At 39.4% G+C, this 20,607-nt stretch overlaps 1 protein-coding gene across 5 annotated transcripts in view; it reads right to left on the bottom strand.

The window, feature by feature from the left end:
* The window catches only part of TLK2 (tousled like kinase 2), a 139,492-nt gene that overhangs the window by 44,511 nt on the left and 74,374 nt on the right, over positions 1–20,607 (bottom strand). For all 5 annotated transcript variants that reach the window (XM_030800546.1, XM_030800547.1, XM_030800549.1 and 2 more), the window contains 4 exons: positions 18,848–18,943; positions 17,460–17,552; positions 11,080–11,190; positions 6,097–6,233 (listed from right to left, as the gene is read on the bottom strand). In XM_030800546.1, the coding sequence (XP_030656406.1) occupies positions 6,097–6,233; positions 11,080–11,190; positions 17,460–17,552; positions 18,848–18,943 (437 nt within the window). The remainder of the gene's footprint in view (positions 1–6,096; positions 6,234–11,079; positions 11,191–17,459; positions 17,553–18,847; positions 18,944–20,607) is intronic.

Here is a 20,607-nt window from a genome sequence, read left to right on the forward strand (position 1 = left end):
GGACAAATACATATATAATTCATGGCTTGAAAGAAATCTGGGTTGAGACACAGAATCCTTAAGTAAAATCACAATCTTTCTTCTGGAGAAAACATTTACCTTAACTGAACATGAATTTCCCAATTAAAAAACTAGTAAACATCTTTAGCTCATTTCTACCCTTTTCAGGGGCCATGAATGTAAGACACTCTGAACTCCCTACAGATAAACATACAATATACAGTTTAAACTATAAACTACAGTAGCTTAGTGGAGTGCCACAACATTTTGTCTTTGAAGATTAACAGTGTTTTGCAAAACTGAGATTTTAGCAATCACCTTTATCAAACATAAAAATAATCTATTATTTTCAAGGACAATTCATATGTTTAATCTCTTCAGATTCAACAAGAAATGATCCCCACAGCCATCACATATATAAACCATAACACAAGGGACACAGATTCCAAAACACCTTTAGGGAAATCCTAAACTGTACATTCTGAGAACGAGAGTTTGAACATGAAAAGCTGATGCACCAAAGATCAACGTTACGTATTTTAAGGATTCCCATATCAATTCTTGATGTTCTTGAAACTGTTTAGCTATTCACATCGAAGAAGAATAGAATAAAGAGAGTCTATCAGTGGTACTTCATTTAGATTTATTTTGGAAGTACAAAGGCTGGATTATGTCAAACTGTAACTTCTCATAGAACAGGAATCGTGTCTTAGCAATCCGTATAACCCCCAGCATGCATTAACAGTGCCTTTCACCGAGTTGATCCTTAAATATTTCTTGTATAGCATCAATTTTAGAGAGTGCTCGCCCTTCATCACCCATAGCAAGAGGCTATTTCTTCTATATTTTACAGAAGTATTGAGGACCCAATAAATCCATCTCACTCAAATCTAAATAACTCTATTTACCAAGCCATTGCCTGCAAAAGAGAAACAAGACAATCAATCTTCTGCACCATTATGGGTTGTGTCCCCCAAAAGATATGTTAAAGTCGTTAGTACCTCAGGATATGACCTTGTTTGGAAATAGGGTGAATAAAGATATTACTAGTGAAGATGAGGTCATACTGGACACGATATGACCTTAATCCAATATGACTGGTATCCTTATGAGAAGAGGAGACACAGAGACGCACAGGGAGAGCACCATGTGAAGAGGAGACAGCGAATGGAGTTATGCTGCCACAAGCCCAACATCTGGGGCTGCCACACTGCTGAAGAGGCAAAGAAAGATAATCCCTAGAGGTTTGAGGAAGTATGGTCCTGCCCCACCTTGATTTCAGACTTTCAGACTCCTGCAGTGTGAGAGAATACATTTTTGTTACTTTAAACCACCCAGTTTATGGTATTTGTTACAGCATCCCAGGAACTGAATGCAGGCACCTTCAGCAGCAAAACTACATTTTACACTTCAACCATACAAGAAGTAACTAGTTGTAAAGGTATTTTTAAAAATGTGGCCGGGCGCGGTGGCTCACACCTGTAATCCTGGCACTTTGGGAGGCCGAGGTGGGCGGATCACTTAGTTTGAGACCAGCCTGGCCAACATGGTGAAACCTCATCTCTACTAAAAGTACAAAAAATAGCCAGGAGAGAGTGGTGGTGTGTGCCTGTAGTCCCAGCTACTCAGGAGGTTGAGGCAGGAGAATTGCTTGAACTCAAGAGGCAGAGGTTGCAGTGAGCCGAGATCGTGCCACTGCACTCCAGCCTGGGCAACAGAGCAAGACTCCATCCCAAAAAAAAAAAAAAAAAAAAAAGCAGCACGTATTTTCAGTCATTATTTTAACAAAATTATTTTAAATAATCTGTTATCTATTTCATCTCTGAGAGGTCTGAAACTTCAAAACTTCAAACAACATGTCAATATCCCAGATGGGTTGTTTTTTTTTTTTTTTGGATACGAAGTCTCGCTCTGTCACCCAGGCTGGAGTACAGTGGCGTGATCTCAGCTCACTGCAACTTCCACCTCCCAGGTTCAAGCAATTCTCCCGTCTCAGCCTCCCGGGTAGCTGGGACTATAGGTGCACGCCACCATGCCCGGCTAATTTTTGTACTTTTAGTAGAGAAGGGGTTTTACCATGTTGGCCAGACTGGTCTCGAACTCCTGACCTCAGGATATGCACCCGCCTCGACCTCCCAAATTGCTGGGATTACAGGCATGAGCCACCACAACCAGCCCAGATGAGATTTTTAAAGATTCCCAGGATTGAATATATTCTGTATAAACTGGGAGCTGTGAAATGGTATACGATACCTAAAGAAGATCTAATGTTTATAAAATCAACAAAATCAGTGAATTTGTTATGGATCATATGACTGAGAATCAGATGGTTTGATGTAAATTGCTTTAAAACGGATACTGGTTGGGAGGACGAGGTGGGTGGATCACTTGAGGTCAGGAGTTCAAGACCAGCCTGGCCAACATGGCAAAATCCCGTCTCTACTAAAAATACAAAAATTCACCAGGCATAGTGGTGGGCACCTGTAATCCCAGCTACTGAGGAGGCTGAGGCAGGAGCATCACTTGAACTCGGGAGGCAGAGGTTGCAGTGAGCCGAGATCGTGCCACATTGCACTGCAGCCTGGGCAATAGAGTGAGGCTCCGTCTCAAAAGAAAATAAATGAAATGGATACTGGAACTTGTTACGCTTCAGAATAAATACCTGGACTAGCATTACAATGCTGTAAACTTTAATTTCTTCCTCTAGTTATATGCATCTTAAATGATCACAATTTTGTACACAGGTCAAATCCCATTACTTTTCTTTTTTTTTTTTTTTTTTTTTTTTTTTTGAGACAGGGTCTCTCTCTGTCACCCAGCCTGGAGTGCAGTGGCACAATCTTGGCTCACTGCAACCTCTGCCTCCCATGTTCAAGCAATTCTCCTGCCTCAGCCTCCCAAGTAGCTAGGATTACAGGCGTGTGTCACCATGCCCAACTAATTTTTGTATTTTTAGTAAAGACAGTGTTTCATCATTTTGGCCAGGCTGGTCTCAAACTCCTGGCCTCAAGTGATCCGCCCATCTCAGCCTCCCAAAGTGCTGGGATTACAGGTGTGAGCCACCACATCTGGCCAAATCCCATTACTTTAATTTTGTTTACTTCAACATAAACAAAGCCTAGTAAAGAATTTTTATTGCCTTGCCATGGACTGTTTGAGACTTCTTTAAACAAAAAGTGGTATACCGAATAACATTAACATTTAGTATTTAACATTACTTTCTCAGAACTATTAAAATAAGCTACTTTTTCAAAAGATTCAAACATACTGTGGAAAGCAAAAATTACTAAACTGGCCAAAAAATACTACAAATCTGATATAATTTTCCTATTAGACAATGAATCTTCTGTTTTAGGAAATTAAAGATCACTCAAAAAAAGAACCAGTGAACAAAAATAACAACAACAACAACAAAAACGGTGTTAAGGGTCCTATTGAGGCTATATTTGATTATCTGATTCATTTTTTAAATGCCTTCAGGTTTGTCTCTTCCCATAAAACCTAGTAATGTTGTTAGTGTTCAGCTACTTCACCCACAAAATTACTTCACATGTCTTGGAGTTTCTCATGTGCAGAATTGTGATCTCTGAGGTTATTAGATATAGCCTTTTACAACTAGAGAATTTCAATTTCTATACTGAACGAAATTAATTTATTAAAGCAAAATTTCAGGAACTAAAATACCTATAATTAATAGACATCAGCCAGAAACAGCTTCCCAAGAGAAGACACAGATTTCTTGCCATTTATATGACTTAAAACAGTAAAACAGTGCTATCCACCTACAGTGAAGAGTCCTACTTAGGGATTTCATTTACATAGTCTCACTTCTTCTGATCTGATGGCTCTATAGCAAAGTCATCATTTTGTACTCTACCATACAGATTTCCAGACCCTCGTGCGCATCAAGCTGCTTTTAGAGTAAGAGATAAAATATTGCTACTATAAGCAGTAAGTTTAACCAATTCTTTTTGTTTTGTTTTGTTATGAGACAGGGTCTGGCTCTGTCGCCCAGGCTGGAGGACAGTGGTACAATTCTCGGCTCACTGCATCACTCACCTCTGCCTCCCGGGCTCAAGTCATCCTCCCACCTCAGCCTCCCAAGCAGCTGGGACCACAGGTGTGTGCCACCACACCCAGCTAATTTTTGCACATTTTGTAGAGACAGGGTTTCATCATGTTGCCCAGGCTGGTCTCGAACTCCTGGGCTCAACTGATCCACCTGCTTCGGCCTCCCAAAGTGCTGGGATCACAGGCAAGAGCCACTGTGCCCGGCCATAAGCACTCCTTAAAACTAATAACATCTCTATACAAACTCACCATCTTTCCTGAATCAAAGTCTAAAAAGACTGCTATCTAAATAGTAGCCATTGACAGGGCTGCTCAGAGTGACTACCACTACTAGAAGTCAGTGTAAGCATTAGGTGGCTTTGGCCACTATGTGGATCTTAAGTTTTATCTTCTTCTGATTCCATTTTAACAAAACTGGAAACTGGATGGTACGTCACTTCCAGGGCAACTTGCATGTCTTGGCCAGGATGTTATAAACAGGTATCATACCTCCATGTAACTGCTGTTTACACTGCCCTGATACCTCTGCTATCACCAACCACCTATGCTTAAGAGCGCAGAATGAATGCTGCTCTGAATGTCTGGTGCCGGCCTAAGAAAAGTCTGTGCTTTCCTTCCAAGGTATTCTTTGACTTGAAAGCCTCTTCACACACCAAAATATACAACATACATGAGGAATAATCATGAAGCAAAAACACGCTTAATCTAAGTTGGAGGTTAATGTTTCACACATAAAACAAGGACTACTAACGTCTAATTCAGAGGTTAGTTTTAACAAATATTATAAATAGCATCAATATTTGTATTTTCTTTCAGGCATAAGTTTCTTATTTGTTTCATTATTACTCAAAAGTAGTCACATGCTTTCCAATTCATACTCAACAAGCTATTTCAGCAAAAAAACAACAGGAAGGAAAGGCAGTCTATAGAACCTTCCAACTCATCATGACCTAGAGATTAAAAAAGAAAAAGAAGATACACCAAAACGTACTGCAATCTGAAGATATCTATATACATTTAAAGATCTAAGCTAACGGTAGCTAGTCACACAGTTAGAATTTGAGGATTTTAAATGTTAATTCCCTCGTTGGAATAAATACCTGAATGTTTCAAATCAAATGTTATGACAAAGACAATGAATGTTCAAGATTCCAAGCTGCAGACAGGCACACACAGTGGTGCTGGTCACTACTGCCTTCCACGAATTGACTCTGATGACTGGACACTGTCTCCTTAAATAATCCCAGGAACATGTCCTATAAAGTTCTTCAATGGTTTTATTCTGCTTTATACCTAAACTTATCTCAGGAAATTCTTTCTCAGGTCCTTTCACATTTCATTTTTCTGTGGATCCAGAATAAATGCTTGATAGACTCTTAATGAAAATTCATTATATAATTAGAAAGATAGAAAGTCAAACCCTAGGTTTTTCTTCCTTAGCTTCAGCAATTCTGATTCTTTTAAGTTTTAATGCAGAATTCGTTCTTTTTTTTTTTTTTTTTTTTTTTTTTTTGAGACGGAGTCTTGCTCTGTCACCCAGGCTGGAGTGCAGTGGTATGATCTCGGCTCACTGCAACCTCCACCTCCCGGGTTCAATCAGTTCTCTGCCTCAGCCTCCCAAGTAGCTGGGATTACAGGCGCCTGCCACCACGCCTGGCTAATTTTTGTATTTCTAGTAGAGACAGGGTCTCACCATGTTGGCCAGCCTGGTCTTGAACTCCTAACCTCATGATCCACCCGCTTCGGCCTCCCAAAGTGCTGGGATTACAGGCGTGAGCCAATGCGCCCGGCCTGAACTCATTCTTTATTTATTTTCTGGAACTCATTTTGTATTCCTGATTTTACTTGTGTCTTTTTTTCAGGACTTCACCTCATTCGATACATTTCTTTCCACATGTGGTGACTAAAAAACTAACTGAAAAGATGACTACCAATACTAGGATTATTAATGACTACGATTACAGAAAACCTAAAAAATCCAAACGAACTTTTCAATTCTCCATTTAATCATAACAATTCACTTACTTGATAAGATTCTGAAAAGCATAACCATCTGTCCACTGTTCAGTAAATGAGGCTCCGTGTCGGACAGTAGTAAAGTGGCCCAGTCTCAAGCGGTCTTGCATGCTCTTATCTCTACATGCCATCTTCTCTTGTTTTGACTTAGGGGAAACAGACAAAAAAAGGAATTCAATACCAATTAGCATGGATAAAGACACTTCTTAGAAACTAAAACATTTAACATCATCAGGAAACATACTGTTGAAAACCATACACCTTCTCAGAAGTCAGTAATGACTCCTTGGACGACTAACTATTCCTATTCAAACAAAGTAGACAAGATAGAATAATGAAACAACCACAGGTTCTTCATAGGTAAAGCTTTCCCAATCTGCCTACGTGTGTGTGGGGTTTTTTTGTTTGTTTGGTTTTTTGTTTGTTTGTTTGTTTTTTTAAGGCAGAGTTGCTCTATCGCCCAGACTGGAGTGCAGAGTCATGATCTCGGCTCACTGCAACCTCTGCTTCCCGGGTTCAAGCGATTCTCCTGCCTCGGTCTCCTGAGTAGCTGGGACTACAGGTGCGCGCCACCACGCCCAGATAATTTTTTTTTTTTTTGAGACGAAGTCTCACTCTGTTGCCCAAGCTGGAGTGCAGTGGTATGATCTCGGCTCACTGTAACCTCCACCTCCCGGGTTCAAGCGATTCTCCTGCCTCAGCCTCCCAAGTAGCTGGGACTACAGGCACATGCCATCATGCCCAGCTAATTTTTGTATTTTTAGTAGAGACAGGGTTTCACTGTGTTGACCAGGCTGGTCTTGAACTCCTTACCTCGTGATTTGCCCGCCTCGGCCTCCCAAAGTGCTGAGATTACAGGCGTGAGCCACCACACCCGGCTAATTTTTGTATTTTTTAGTAGAGACTGGTTTCGCCATGTTGGCCACGCTGGTCTTGAATTCCTGGCCTCAAGTGATCTGCCCACCTCCGCCTCCCAAAGTGCTGAGATTACAGGCCTAAGCTACTGCGCCCAGCCTGCCTAAGTGTTTTTAATCTTAGAGTTCAGCATCTCACATTTGGGCCACATCAATGCCTAGCTCTTAAGCTGTTTCCCTATTTTCTGTTTCTTCTCTATCTAATATTTTCTAGAGAACTGCTGCCAATTCATCTTCTCAGAACACGACTTTGCACACTTCCAGTTTGATGTTCCAAACCTTCCATGGGTCTTTGCTACCAAACTTTGGATCCAGACAAGAAAAACTCCTCAATGCGCTAGATTATTATCTGCCTCCCTGCAGAATTCTTACTCCAGAACACCTTATACACTCCTGATTCTTGAGAACATCATTCACTGAACACAGGTTTATTTAAAACCAATTATACGTCATGAACTGTAAGAATGTTAAGTATAGAACACAGAAAAAAACTGGTGTTCACAGCCTAGAGAGAGGGGGAGTTATAACCACTAAATATATTAATTGGTAATTCTAAGTACAAACTGCAGTAAAGAATTCAAAGGAAAAGAATAAAGTACTATGAGAGATAATACCATGGGATAAACGTCCTTGAGATGTCCTATTTCAACCAACAGGCAATTTATAGCTGCAGTTTTCCATGCCCAGAACACATTTTTCCTCTTTTTTATAGCTTTCTACAATTAGTCCCCTGCCCTTGATTTATTTTAGTGAATTTCTTTTCTTTTCTTTTTTTTTTATTTTAAGAGACAGGGTCTCACTCTGTTGCCCAGGCTGGAGTGCAGCAGTGCAATCACAGCTTACTACAGCCTCCAACTCCTGGCTCCAGTGATCCTCCCACCTCAGCCTCCTGAGTAGCTAGGACTACAGGTGTGGTTAGTGAATTCTTAATATGTGCACTGCTTCTCTGAATAGGTTTCCTTATATATGTGAATGTATCTTAATCGCCCACCCTCATGTAGACTGTTACCCCTCTGATGGCAGGAACTGTGTCTTTTGTTTCTTAGATTCATGCAAGCTGTTCTATTATGAGAAATTCATTCTTTTTTATTACTGAGTAGTATTCCACTGTATGACAATATAATTTGTATATACATTCACTTGTTAACAGACACGTACGATGTTTCCACTTTTTGGCTATGAATAAAATTCCCATGAATGTTCTCATACAACTACTTTTATGGACATTTGCTTTCTTCTGTTTTTAAAAATAAAGATGGTCTCGCTGTACTGCCCAGGCTAGTCTCAAACTCCTGGGTTCAAGTGACCCTCCTCCCTGAGCCTCCCAAAGTGCTGGGATTACAGGTGTGAGTCACCATGCCCGGCCAACATTTGCTTTCGTTTGTCTTGGGTAAATGCCAGGAGAGGAATTGCTGGATCACAGGATTTAGTACCTATTTATCTCAAATAGAAAAACTGTCCAAAAATCTTCTGAAGTGGCTGTAATATTTTACATTTCTATTGGTGTAAGAAATCAGGCGGCCCCTCATCTTCACCAACCCTTGGATCTGTCAGGTTTTTTTTATTTCTAGTCATTCTACTGGGTATGTAGTACTATCTCACGCTGGTTTTACCTTGAGTTTTCCTGATAGATAATGACATTGACCATCTTTTCATGCTTGCCATTTGCGTATTTTTATACACTCTTTTTTTGTAAACTATCTGTTCAAGTCTCTTGCTCATTTTTAATGAGTTGTCTTTTTATGATTAAGTTATAAGAGTTTTAAAATTTTTATTCAAATTCTATGAAAGATAATATTGCACTCTACGATTGCATTTTCATTTGTGTGTTTTTTTGCTTGTTTTTTGTTTTGAGACAGTCTCATTCTACTACCTAGGCTGGAGTGAAATGGCATGATCTCAGGCTCACTGCAATCTCCGCCTCCCGGGTTCAAGTGATTCTCGTGCCTCAGCCTCCAGAGTAGCTAAGATTAGAGGCGCACACCCCCACACTCAGCTAATTTTTGTATTTTTAGTAGAGATGGGGTTTCACCATGTTGGTCAGGCTGATCTCGAACTCTTGACCTCAAGTGATCCACCCTGGTTGGCCTCCCAAAGTGCTGGGATTACAGGCGTGAGCCACCACACCCAGCCCATTTATGCTTCTTTATATTGCATCACGGTGTAGCAGATACTCAATAAATATTCCCTATTTAGAAAGTCAGTAAGTAGATACTACAATTTCAGTTCTTTTGGAAACAAATTTAAATTTTGTTATGTACTACTTCTAGCAAATAGAAAGTTGTTTTCCTGTGAGAACTCAGAGACAGCATTATGTTTACTTTTTGTAGTATGCTATTTAGAGTTTAGTACAACTGGCTGAATCTATGCTGATTTCAGGAAGTATTCTAAAACTTCAAAGAAATTATCTGGATTAACATATATTTTATTTTTTCTCACTCTCAGAAAAAATTTTAAAAAGTGGTTTCTTTTCTATAAAGTTGATTAATGAGTCAAAGAATGAAACAAAATTTCCCCCAGTATCTTTGGCCTCAATAAAATAATCCATTTCACTTTTACTAAAAGACAGTGCTCCCTGTCTTTTTAACAACATTCCAAAGATTTCAGGAAAATAAATCCCCAGTATATCTCAAACCTCTAGTTTGTTCTTGTAATATTGTCATTAGGAAGTATTGCCTTCTTAAAACTTCTAAGAAATACGCCGGGCGCAGTGGTGAGCGCCTGTAATCCCAGCACTTTGGGAGGCCAAGACGAGGGGATCACTTGAGGTCAGAAGTTCAAGACCAGCCTGGCCAACATGGCGAAACCCCACAATTCCTCAGGGATCTTGAACTAGAAATACCATTTGACCTAGCAATCCCATTACTGGGTATATACCCAAAGGATGATAAATCATGGTGCTATAAAGACATGCACACGTATGTTTATTGCAGCACTATTCACAATAGCAAAAACTTGGAACCAAGCCAAATGTCCAACAATGATAGACTGGATTAAGAAAATGTGGCACATACATACCATGGAATACTATGCAGCCATAAAAAATGATGAGTTCATGTCCTTTGTAGGGACATGGATGAATCTGGAAACCATCATTCTCAGCAAACTATTGCAAAGACAAAAAACCAAACACTGCATGTTCTCACTCATAGGTGGGAACTGAACAATGAGAACACATGGACACAGGAAGGGGAACATCACACACCGGGGCCTGTTGTGGGGTGGGGGAAGTGGGGAGGGATAGCATTAGGAGATATACCTAATGTTAAATGACGAGTTAATGGGTGCAGCACACCAACATGGCACATGTATACATATGTAACTAACCTGCACGTTGTGCACGTGTACCTTAAAACTTAAAGTATAATAAAAAAAAAAACACAAAAATTGGCTGGGCATGGTGGCACACACCTATAAACCCAGCTACTCAGGAGGCTGAGGCAGGAGAATCACTTGAATCTGGGAGGCGAAGGCTACAGTGCGCTGAGATCATGCCACTGCACTCCAGCCTGGATGAGACTCAGCCTCAAAAAAAAAAAACAAACTTCTAATAGTCACTAATACCTATTAACAGAGATAAGTGATAATTAACCAATGAATATAATAAAGAGGACATCAGCCAATTAAGTAATCATATACAGGTATATGACAACCTTAATTTTTTAATGCACAAAGCATTAATTATCACATTATTATATACATAAGTTATTCTAAATGCCATCTCTGAAACAAAAATGCAACTATTGTTAATGATTCTAATAGTAATAGGATACTCACTTCAATTGATGGAATGAATTTAAGAATTTAGGAGAGCAATACCCCAAATAAACTCAACTAGGACAAGCTGTCTCTGTTCAATATCACACTCAAAGCAATGCACAGCAACAAAGCATATCCCAAATTAACACTCTGGATGCTTGGTCTGGTGTCCATGCGAGGAAAAAATTCTAATTGTCAAATCATGTTCCTAAAAAGCTCTACTTTTAAATATTTTCATCTCAAGTAAGGAATAAGAAGCCACACAATGACACACATTGAGTATCTTGGGATAGAGTTTAGACCAACATTATTCACTGACCTTTTCTATAAGGAGTTTCTTGCTCATTGTCACACATCTATTTAATCGTTCCTTGTATTTCTCTAGCATCTTTTGCTGTTCATCAATCTGCCGTCTCAAATCACAGTTGGCCTTCAATGAGAAAAAAATGTTTAATTAGCTCCAAGGAAGAAGATTAACAGAAAAGCAGTTTCTAGGGAGAGAAAAAAAAAATCATTTCTATATGTTGTTTTATCAAAAGCAAAATTAATGTTCAAACAGGTAAGAAGTAACTATGTCTCAGAAAAAGTAAATAATTCATTCCTTTATTCTCTCATAACATATCATCTATTTGTAAATGATAAATTGAATTACTAACTTGGGCATGTTTTTCTACTGATCATATTTTGCTCCTGCCAATAACCAGTTACAGCTACTCTTGTAATCACAAACACCTAAGCTATCACAAAATAATAACTTAAAAAATGTTAAGGCTGGGAATCGTGGCTCATGCGTGCAATCCTAGCACTTTGGGAGGCCGAGGGGGGCAGATGACTTGAGGTCAGGAGTTCAAGACCAGCCTGGCCTGTGTGGTCAAACCCCATCTCTACTAAATATAAAAAAATTAGCCAAGTGTGGTGGCGGGAGCCTGTAATTCCAGCTACTCGGGAGGCTGAGGCGGGAGAATCGCTTGAACCCAAAGGCAAGGGTTGCAGTGAGCCACGATCACGCCACTGCACTCCAGCCTAGGTGACAGAGTGAGACTTCATCTCAAATAAAAAAAAAAAAAAAAAATTAAACTACACATGTTTAAAATACAGAGTGATTAAGCACATACAAAAAAATTACTGAATTTTATGTTTGCTTTGTTCTTTTTCTAGTCGTATTTAAGAAAGATAAATTTGCATAAATGTTCCTCACCAGAGAAGCCAGGCACGCCCATGCCCACAAAAGACAGAACAAACAAACAAGGTCCTCATTCAAGAATGCCAGAATGTAAATATACAGCTAATTTAGCTGTGGTCAGAAGCCTACAGTGTGGACTAAAAACTTAAGGCCTCCTGCAATAACAGAGAAGGGAAGAACCACTAACCCAAGGATGAATTTGACTTGCAAGTCCTGAATTTATCCCTTTTGTGTTAAAAAAAAAAAAAAAAAGAGATCTCAGCTCTTCTAGCAAATAATGTTACCTCATAAAAACTCACTTAAATTATGAAAAAGAAAAATCTGTTATGTGTTTCTAAAATACTAAAAAGCACAAACAGAAGATATCACACAATACTCAATTTTTGAGACTTTGTAGCTTCATTAAAATTTTTTATCATTTTTTATTTTGTATAATACAGCATCATTTTTAAAGTAACCCATGGGAAACAGCTTTTGTCTCCAAATGTTTCTCCTCTCCCCATCAGCATTAATTTCTTCCTGTTAGTTTTTGTACAGAACCATATTATCAAAGGCAGAGTGTAACTACATTTGGGTAAGTGTGATTACCAAATTCATACTAAAGAATCTACGAAGCAAAGATCATGTAATGTTTATGGAAAACCCAGTCTACTCATAAGGTGAGTGTTCCCTTGAAATCTATAACCAAATGTATGAAATCAATCAATCTCTTGGCAGTTATTTAAAATGTTAAGAATTCTAAGTTTTTGTGGCTTCTGACACTAATGTCTTCGAGGAGTTCATGTTTAAAGGAACAGCTGGTGGCTGGTGCGCGTGGCTCATGCCTATAATCCGAGCACTCTGGGAGGCCAAGGCAGGAGCATCGCTTGAGCCCAGGAGTTCAAGACCAGCCTCAGCAACATGGCAAAACCTTGTCTCTATAAAATTTTGAAAATTAGCCATGTGTGGTGGCATGCGCCTCTGATGCCAGCTGTTCGGGAGGCTGAGGATTGCTTGAGCCTGGGAGGTCAAGGCTGCAGTGAGCTGTGATTGCACCACAGCACTCCAGCCTGGGAGATAGAGCAAAGCACTGTGTCCTTTTTTTTAAAATTAAAAAAAAAAAAAAAAAAAAAAAGCAGCTGGCTAGTAGCCCCCAATGCAGCCAAACCCAACATCTCACTAAAATGGCAAAATTCAATGAATGATGTCTGAAAGAATATACAAGACATGTAGTCTTTCCCTCACTGTCGATCTTCCAGATCTTCTAGAAGCACAAGTTCTAATCAACCTAAAAACAAGGCAGCTGCCCTCTGTGTCTTCCTTTTTTACTTGTTTACTCCTTTAGTACTGCTCTACATACAAATGAAGACTGCAACAGTCTGAAGATGACGGAGTAGAAGGGGCAGTGGTGAGTGAAGGAAACATACTGCTTCTTAGAAAATATAAGCAAACATTTTTTTAAAACTCCTAAAGCAATACCAAGTTAGGATTCAAGTTTTTCTCATACTCTGTCATATCAATCTTAAAGTCAGATGATGGAGAAAGGCACGCCCACAATTCTTAGTACAGCAGAGCTTCTCTGTACAAAACCCTGACAGATACTGGAATTTGGCAAGGAGCTTTTTACACCCACAAACCATTTCATTATAAATCTTCGATGGCAATTCAACCAGCACCCAAATGAATAAAAACAGGAATAAGAGCAACTCCATACAAGTATACACATCCGAACAATGAAAAATACAACACAGTGCTGAGACTACACATGGGTCTCCTCATTCAAAGACAGAGAAAAGGAAATAAAAATAACATTAGTAAATAAAAACAACAACAAAAAAAATAGGCCCAAGGAATACAGAAAATCAGCTTGAAAACAATGAAAATGATCACCCACAGAAATCAAAAGAACATTTTAGAATACTTCTTGTCATATTTCATAAAACGCAAAAAGACATGATATCTAGGAAATAGGAACCAAAAACCCTAGAGAATATACAGAATGGGGTAAGAAAGTATATTAGATGAGGGAAAAAAGCAGGGAAATTTAAAATGTAAATAATAGGCCTGGCATGGTGGCTCACGTCTGTTATCCCAGCACTTTGGGAGGCCAAGGCAGGAGGATTGCTTGAGCCCAAGAGTTCAAGACCAGCCTGGGCAACACAGTGAGACCCTGTTCCTACAAAAAATAAAAAAATTAGCCAAGCACAGTGGCATGTGCCTGTAGTCCCAGCTATTCAGGAGGCTGAAGTGAGAGGACTGCTTGAGCCTGGTAGATAAAGGCTGCAGTGAGCCATGACGGTGCCGTTGCACCCAGCCTGGGCGACAGCAAGACACTGTCTCAAAAAATAAAAATGTAAACAATAAAATCAAAATTCACATGAGCTGCAGTAAATGCCAGAAATATATGGAAGACAGTGTTTAATGAGATTCAGAAGAAAGGGGCAATCACATTAAAATGAGACATAACGTGTTAGAAATAAAGGAGAGAAATCAGAGATTCAAGCTAAGAGTCAAGAAGAAACAAATATAAAGAGGGATAAAAGCATAGTTAGACATAATCACACATTTTCCAAATAAAAATATATAAACCCACATATAGATACACCCTGGGGTAATATTTAATAAATTACGGTGTTTGCTGCTTTGGTCATGAACTTCTCTGAAATACTAAATGCTTGAAAAACTGAAGGAGAAACAGAGAGAGAGAATGTGTGTTATATTTGAGAGGCAGAACGAACAGAACAAGGGGTTATGACACAAAAATCCTGCACACAGTGTTGTCTTTTCATGGGAGGGCAAAAGAGAATTCTCAGGTCTGCAAGGCAGAGAAAATTTAACACTGACAAATCCTTGCTGAAAAATAATCACTGAAAAATGTACCACCATCAACAGATAAAACAAAAACTATAAATAAAAAAATACTGTTGATAAGCTTTGAAATCAGTTGAATAAACAAGTCTAACAATGACTACAAATTTGGTCATAAAGCTGCCTCTGCCTATACTCTATACATAAGAACTTAGTATCATATATAGCAGTAAAAATAATTTAATAATAATAATATAGGCCAAGCGCAGTGATTCACGCCTGTAATCCCAGCACTTTGGCAGACCAAAGCAGGCTGATCACTGCAGGTCAGGAGTTAAAGACCAGCGTGGCCAATATGGCAAAAACCCATCTCTATTAAAAATACAAAAATTAGCCAGGCATTGTGGTGCATGCCTGTAATCCCAGCTACTTGGGAGGCAGAGGCAGGAGAATCACTTGAACTTGGGTGACAAAGTGAGACTGTCTCAAAAAATTAATTAATTAATTAACTAATAATATAAACAGCCAAATGTAGTGGCACATGCCTATAGTCCCAGCTACTTGGGAGGCCGAGGTGGGAGGATCACATCAGGCAGGGACTGGGGAGGGCACAGCTTGCAAGACTGCACCACCGCACTCCAGCCTGGGTGACAGAGTGAGATCCTGTCTCAAGATAAATATATAAAATTAATAATAATAGCCGGGTACGGTAGCTCACGCCTGTAATCCCAGCACTTTGGGAGGCCGAAGCGGGTGGATCACGAGGTCAGGGGTTTAAGACCAGCCTGACCAACATGGTGAAACCCTGTCTCTACTAAAAATACAAAAATTAGCTGGGCATGGTGGCGGGCGCCTGTAATCCCAGCTACTCAGGAGGCTGAGGCAGGAGAATTGCTTGAACCCGGGAGGTGGAGGTTGCAGTGAGCCGAGATCACACCACTGCACTTCAGCCTGGGCAACAGAGCAAGACTCTGTCTCAAAAAAAAAAAAAATTAGTAATAATATAAACACACCAGACTTTACTAATAAAGGCCAGACTTAGTTTAGCTATGTGCTGAATTCCAGGTTTTATATAAAAAGGAGTCAAAATACACTATTTTACCCTATGTTTTTATTAAGTACAGAAATATAATACAAGTAAAAAAATTTTGGAGGTCAGATCATCATGAGTACAGTGACTTTTATAATCTGTATTATTAAACATAAATTCAAACAAAATTGTACCCAAAGCCTAATAAGAAAGACTGACAAAGGCAAGGCCACCGATCCCCACCTTGCTGTGTCACAGTAACCCTGGAGGTTTCAGGACCCTAAAGAGTCAGATTAACTACCACATTAGCACAAATAAGGATCAAACCTATACCTTCTAAATCACTAGAGAAGAGAAAAATGCTAGCCAATGTTATTCATAAATCGGTAACATTTATGTATATATTCATTTGTGTGTGTGTGTGTGTATACACACATATCTATTTCAAACAGCTCAAAATTACTGAAAAAAAATGTACCAAATGTTTAATCCCAATTAATGGAATTATGAGTGACATATTTTTCTGTATTTTGTAAAGAGCATGTATAATACTTTTTTTTCTTTTTTTGAGGCAGGGTCTTGCTCTGTTGTCCAGGCTGGAGTGCAGCAGCATGAACTTGGCTCACTACAGCCTAGAGGTCCTGGGCTCAAGCATCTTCCCACCTCAGGCTCCCAGTAGCTGGGACCACAGACACACCACCATGCCTGGCAAACTTTGTATTCTTTTATAGAAATGGGGTCTTGCTGTGTCATGCATGCTGGTTTCGAACCCCTGGTCTCAAGCAATCCTCCTGCCTCAGCCTCCCAAAGTGGCAGGTATGGACCACCATGCCCGGTCCTTTTTACTTTCTTATTTTTTTTTTTGAGATGAAGTATCACTCTGTCGCCCAGGCTGGAATGCAGCGGTGCAATCTCGGCTCACTGCAACCTCCGCCTCCCAGGCTCAAGTGATTCTCCTGTCTCAGCCTCCCAAGTAGCTGGGACTACAGCCGCTTGCCACTACACCAGGATACTGTTTTATATTTTTTTAGTAGAGACAGGGTTTCTTTTCACCATGTTGGCCAGGCTGGTCTCAAACTCCTGACCTCAAGTGATCCACCTGCCTTGGCCTCCCAAAGTGCTGGGATTACAGGTGTGAACCACCATGTCCGGCCCTTTCTACTCTTTAAAAAGTATGAGTCAGTCATGCCAAATTGCATATTCAAAATATATTGATAAAGTATTTTCTAGCGGTATCTATTTAATTCCAGATGAAGTATTTTAAAGGTTTCTTTTGTAAGCACCAAAAAGTTTGGGTGAGTAGGTTATAAAAGGTACAAAAAGCGAAATGGGCTAAAAAGTCCTTTGAAATAGCTTATAAAATTCAACAATATTAAAATAACTTCTCTGGAATGGGAAAACAACACTTTATACTTATTCCCACAGTTCTAGATGAAATATAACACTCCACATATCTATTTCTCCAATATAAATTCAATCATTAAAATACTACAGTATAAGATTTCCAATTTAAAGGTAGTGTTTAGAATGCAGGAATCTGGTTCCTACTCAGATTCCCTCCATTAAAGAAAAATACCCAAATGTTTATTGTTTCATTGTTATTTGGCTATAGTAATTACTTCTATGATATGTACATAATCCAAATATACATAACAAATGGTGCTTGCTATAAAATCTCTTACCACATTTTAATACTTACTCTTAATAAATCATCTATTCTTCCCTCCTTCTTCTCTAAGTCAGAATTCTTACTGTTTTCTAGTGCAGATATTTTTTCTATTGTGAGGTCCGACTACAGAGACAAAGGTAAAACAAATTTAGGATTAGTCTCAACATATTATATGTCATCACACTCTTCTCATTACCTTTCTCAGGGGGGAAAAAGCACTTGCTCACACAAATGGCCTAGAATCACATGGCTTAAGAAATGAAATCTGCTTGTCTCATCTCATTCTTCAAGTCCTCTGCTGGGTTCCTTATGTCCCACTACACCTACACTTCAAACACATGTTAATTCTGGAATCAAATGTATGAATTCTCACTACTGTGCACTGAACAATGTAGAAACACGTTACTCCAGAAATGAAACTAACTTTGAATAGAAAAGGATCTCACAGGAGACTTGACACAACTCTCTAAGGAACAAATGCGCCATCTGGTGGAAACAGAGAGCAATCAGAAGGGAAAAGAAGAAGCTACCTGAGTGCTCAACTATCTAACTGAACTGTACAAGAGCTGGTGATTTAGATAAAATTCAAATGTGCTCCAGGGAGCTGTATACCTCTTGAGATTTAAGAAATTCTCCTAGATTGCCAACGATCCTGTCTTGAAAGTAATATATATAGTATCAAAAGAGGCTTCAAGAAAACCCAGTATACTCAAAACTACAAAATGGAAGCTATAGCCACCATCCTTTGCAGATACAATCCTCAAATGTTCAGAACGCTCCCTAAATTAAAGAGTTTCTGAACACAATTTCAGGAGTAAACCATGTTGGTATCTCACATCTGAGAGAAGTTTAGCCAGGTATAAATAAGTAAACAGGAAAAGGAATACATTAACTACTTAAGGAATACATTAATTACTACAGTAAGCAGGAAAAGGAATAAATTAAGGAATTAACATTTATTGAAAGCCTACTACAAGTACACTACTAATAAACATTTTGTATATACTGTCTGAGATCATGAGAATCAACCACATTTTCACAGATGATTTGTACTAAGAAAAACTGAGGCCCAGGCCAGAATGAATTTAGGCCACAGTGCCAGAATCTGAACTTAAGCCTTCAAAGTGTAGGTACTTTTCTTCTGTGGAATACTGTAGGAAACTTTCCTTAACATCATGCTTTAGCATAAGCATTTCTGCTACAATACACCGGAAGAGTAAAGAAAAGCCTCAAAAAATTAAAGCACCTTCCAAAGGACTTTAAATACCCATAATGCAAGTTCTGAATATAATACACACAAATAATGAGGTGGTCAGAGAAATACAGAGAAGTCAGAGAAGAATGACAGACTACACAGGTTAGCCCTTATTCTTACACAGCAGGTATGCCCCTCGATTGATTATCGATCACCAACCTACCTGGGTCTGTCTGTGCTGGATGGAGATCTGTTTTTGGGAGCTGCAGGAATGCTCTGTGTTGCCAGATCCCGTAGATGAGGGACTGTTTTGCTGAGCCTACAATAAAGGTGCATTACCAATCACAGGAAAGTTTGGCATCTTTTTCCACAAACACTTGTATTAATGCAAACAACTCCATAATTTGAATCTCCACAATACAAACCCCTTCTTATGAAAGTGAGAAGTCAGGGCCACGTGGCCAAGAAGAAAGTAAAACAATCCAAATATGAGACAAAGGGCTGGACACGGTGGTTTATACCAAGTTCCTGTAAACAGGTTTAAAGTATCAAATGCTTACAAATAAATTTTTAAAGTATGAAAATTAGAGAAAATGAAAAGTTATTCCTGTAATAAGTTGCCTTTTTCACTTGTATTTTCATATGCTTTAGTCAGAAAAGGCTAGTGAAGCATCCAATGCACAGGGGCTGCACATAAAGGACTGTGAACCACTATTCAGAATAGTCTCCTAAACACACAAACATTATCCATGAACACGCAGCGGTCTAAAATCCAGGTTGATTTCTAATACCGTCACTTGCTGACTGGGCATTCTAAGGCATTTTAAATTTATATGGTTTAGGTTCCATAATATAATTAACCTATTCAGGTTACTAACCTATTCAGGTTAATTATATTATATTCTCAATAGTACTTTTTTTTTTTTTTTTTGAGACGGAGTCTCGCTCTGTCACCCAGGCTGGAGTGCAGTGGCGCAATGTGGGCTCACTGCAAGCTCCGCCTCCCAGGTTCATGCCATTCTCCTGCCTCAGCCTCCCGAGTAGCTGGGACTACAGGCACCTGCCATCACGCCTGGCTAATCTTTTTATGTTTAGTGGAGACGGGGTTTCACTGTGTTAGCCAGGATGGTCTTGATCTCCTGACCTCGTGATATGCCCACCTCGGCCTCCCAAAGTGCTGGGATTACAGGCGTGAGCCACCACGCCCAGCCTAATAGTACTTTTTAAAACAAGGTAAAACTGCAGCTAACAAAGTATGACCCATCACAGATGTAAGTAGAAAATAATTCAATATTCTGAGAATCACGGAATAGTAAAAATACAGTACTACTATCTCATCAGAGAATACAGCATTTCCACATGTGAATTTCTTCTGATACTTTCTACATATTCTTTTGATTATTGTTCTTACTCATTAACATATTAACAATGGTATAACCACCATCTATTGAACAAGTTACTGTAACCTAAATGCTTCACTGTCATTGTCACACATTAATTCTTACAAAATCCTATAAGGAGGCTGGGTCAGGTGGCTCACCTGTAATCCTAGCACTTTGGGAGGCTGAATCAGGTGGATCACCTGAGGCCAGAAGCTCGAGACCAGCCTGGCCAACATGGCAAAACCCCATCTTACTAAAAATACAAAAATTAGCTAGGCACGGTGGTACACACCTGTAATCCCAGCTACTCAAGAGGCTGAGGCAGGAGAATTGCTTGAGCCTGGGAGGCGGAGGTTGCAGTGAGACGAGATCACACCACTGCACTCCAGCCCGGGTGACAGAGCAAGACTCTGTCCTATAAGGTGGTTGTAATTATTAGTTCCATTTTACAGATAAATAAAATAAAAATCAGAGATATTAAGTACCTATGTGGGTTCACAGAGCTAGTAGGTGGGGGAACCAGAACTGGGGGTTGTGTCCACAATAACTGCTCTCAATGACCATAGTAGACTGTTACCACCACCCTGTGAACAAACTAGCA

The sequence above is a fragment of the Nomascus leucogenys genome, chromosome 19, assembly GCF_006542625.1.
Source record: "Nomascus leucogenys isolate Asia chromosome 19, Asia_NLE_v1, whole genome shotgun sequence".
Taxonomy (NCBI): Eukaryota; Metazoa; Chordata; class Mammalia; order Primates; family Hylobatidae; genus Nomascus; species Nomascus leucogenys.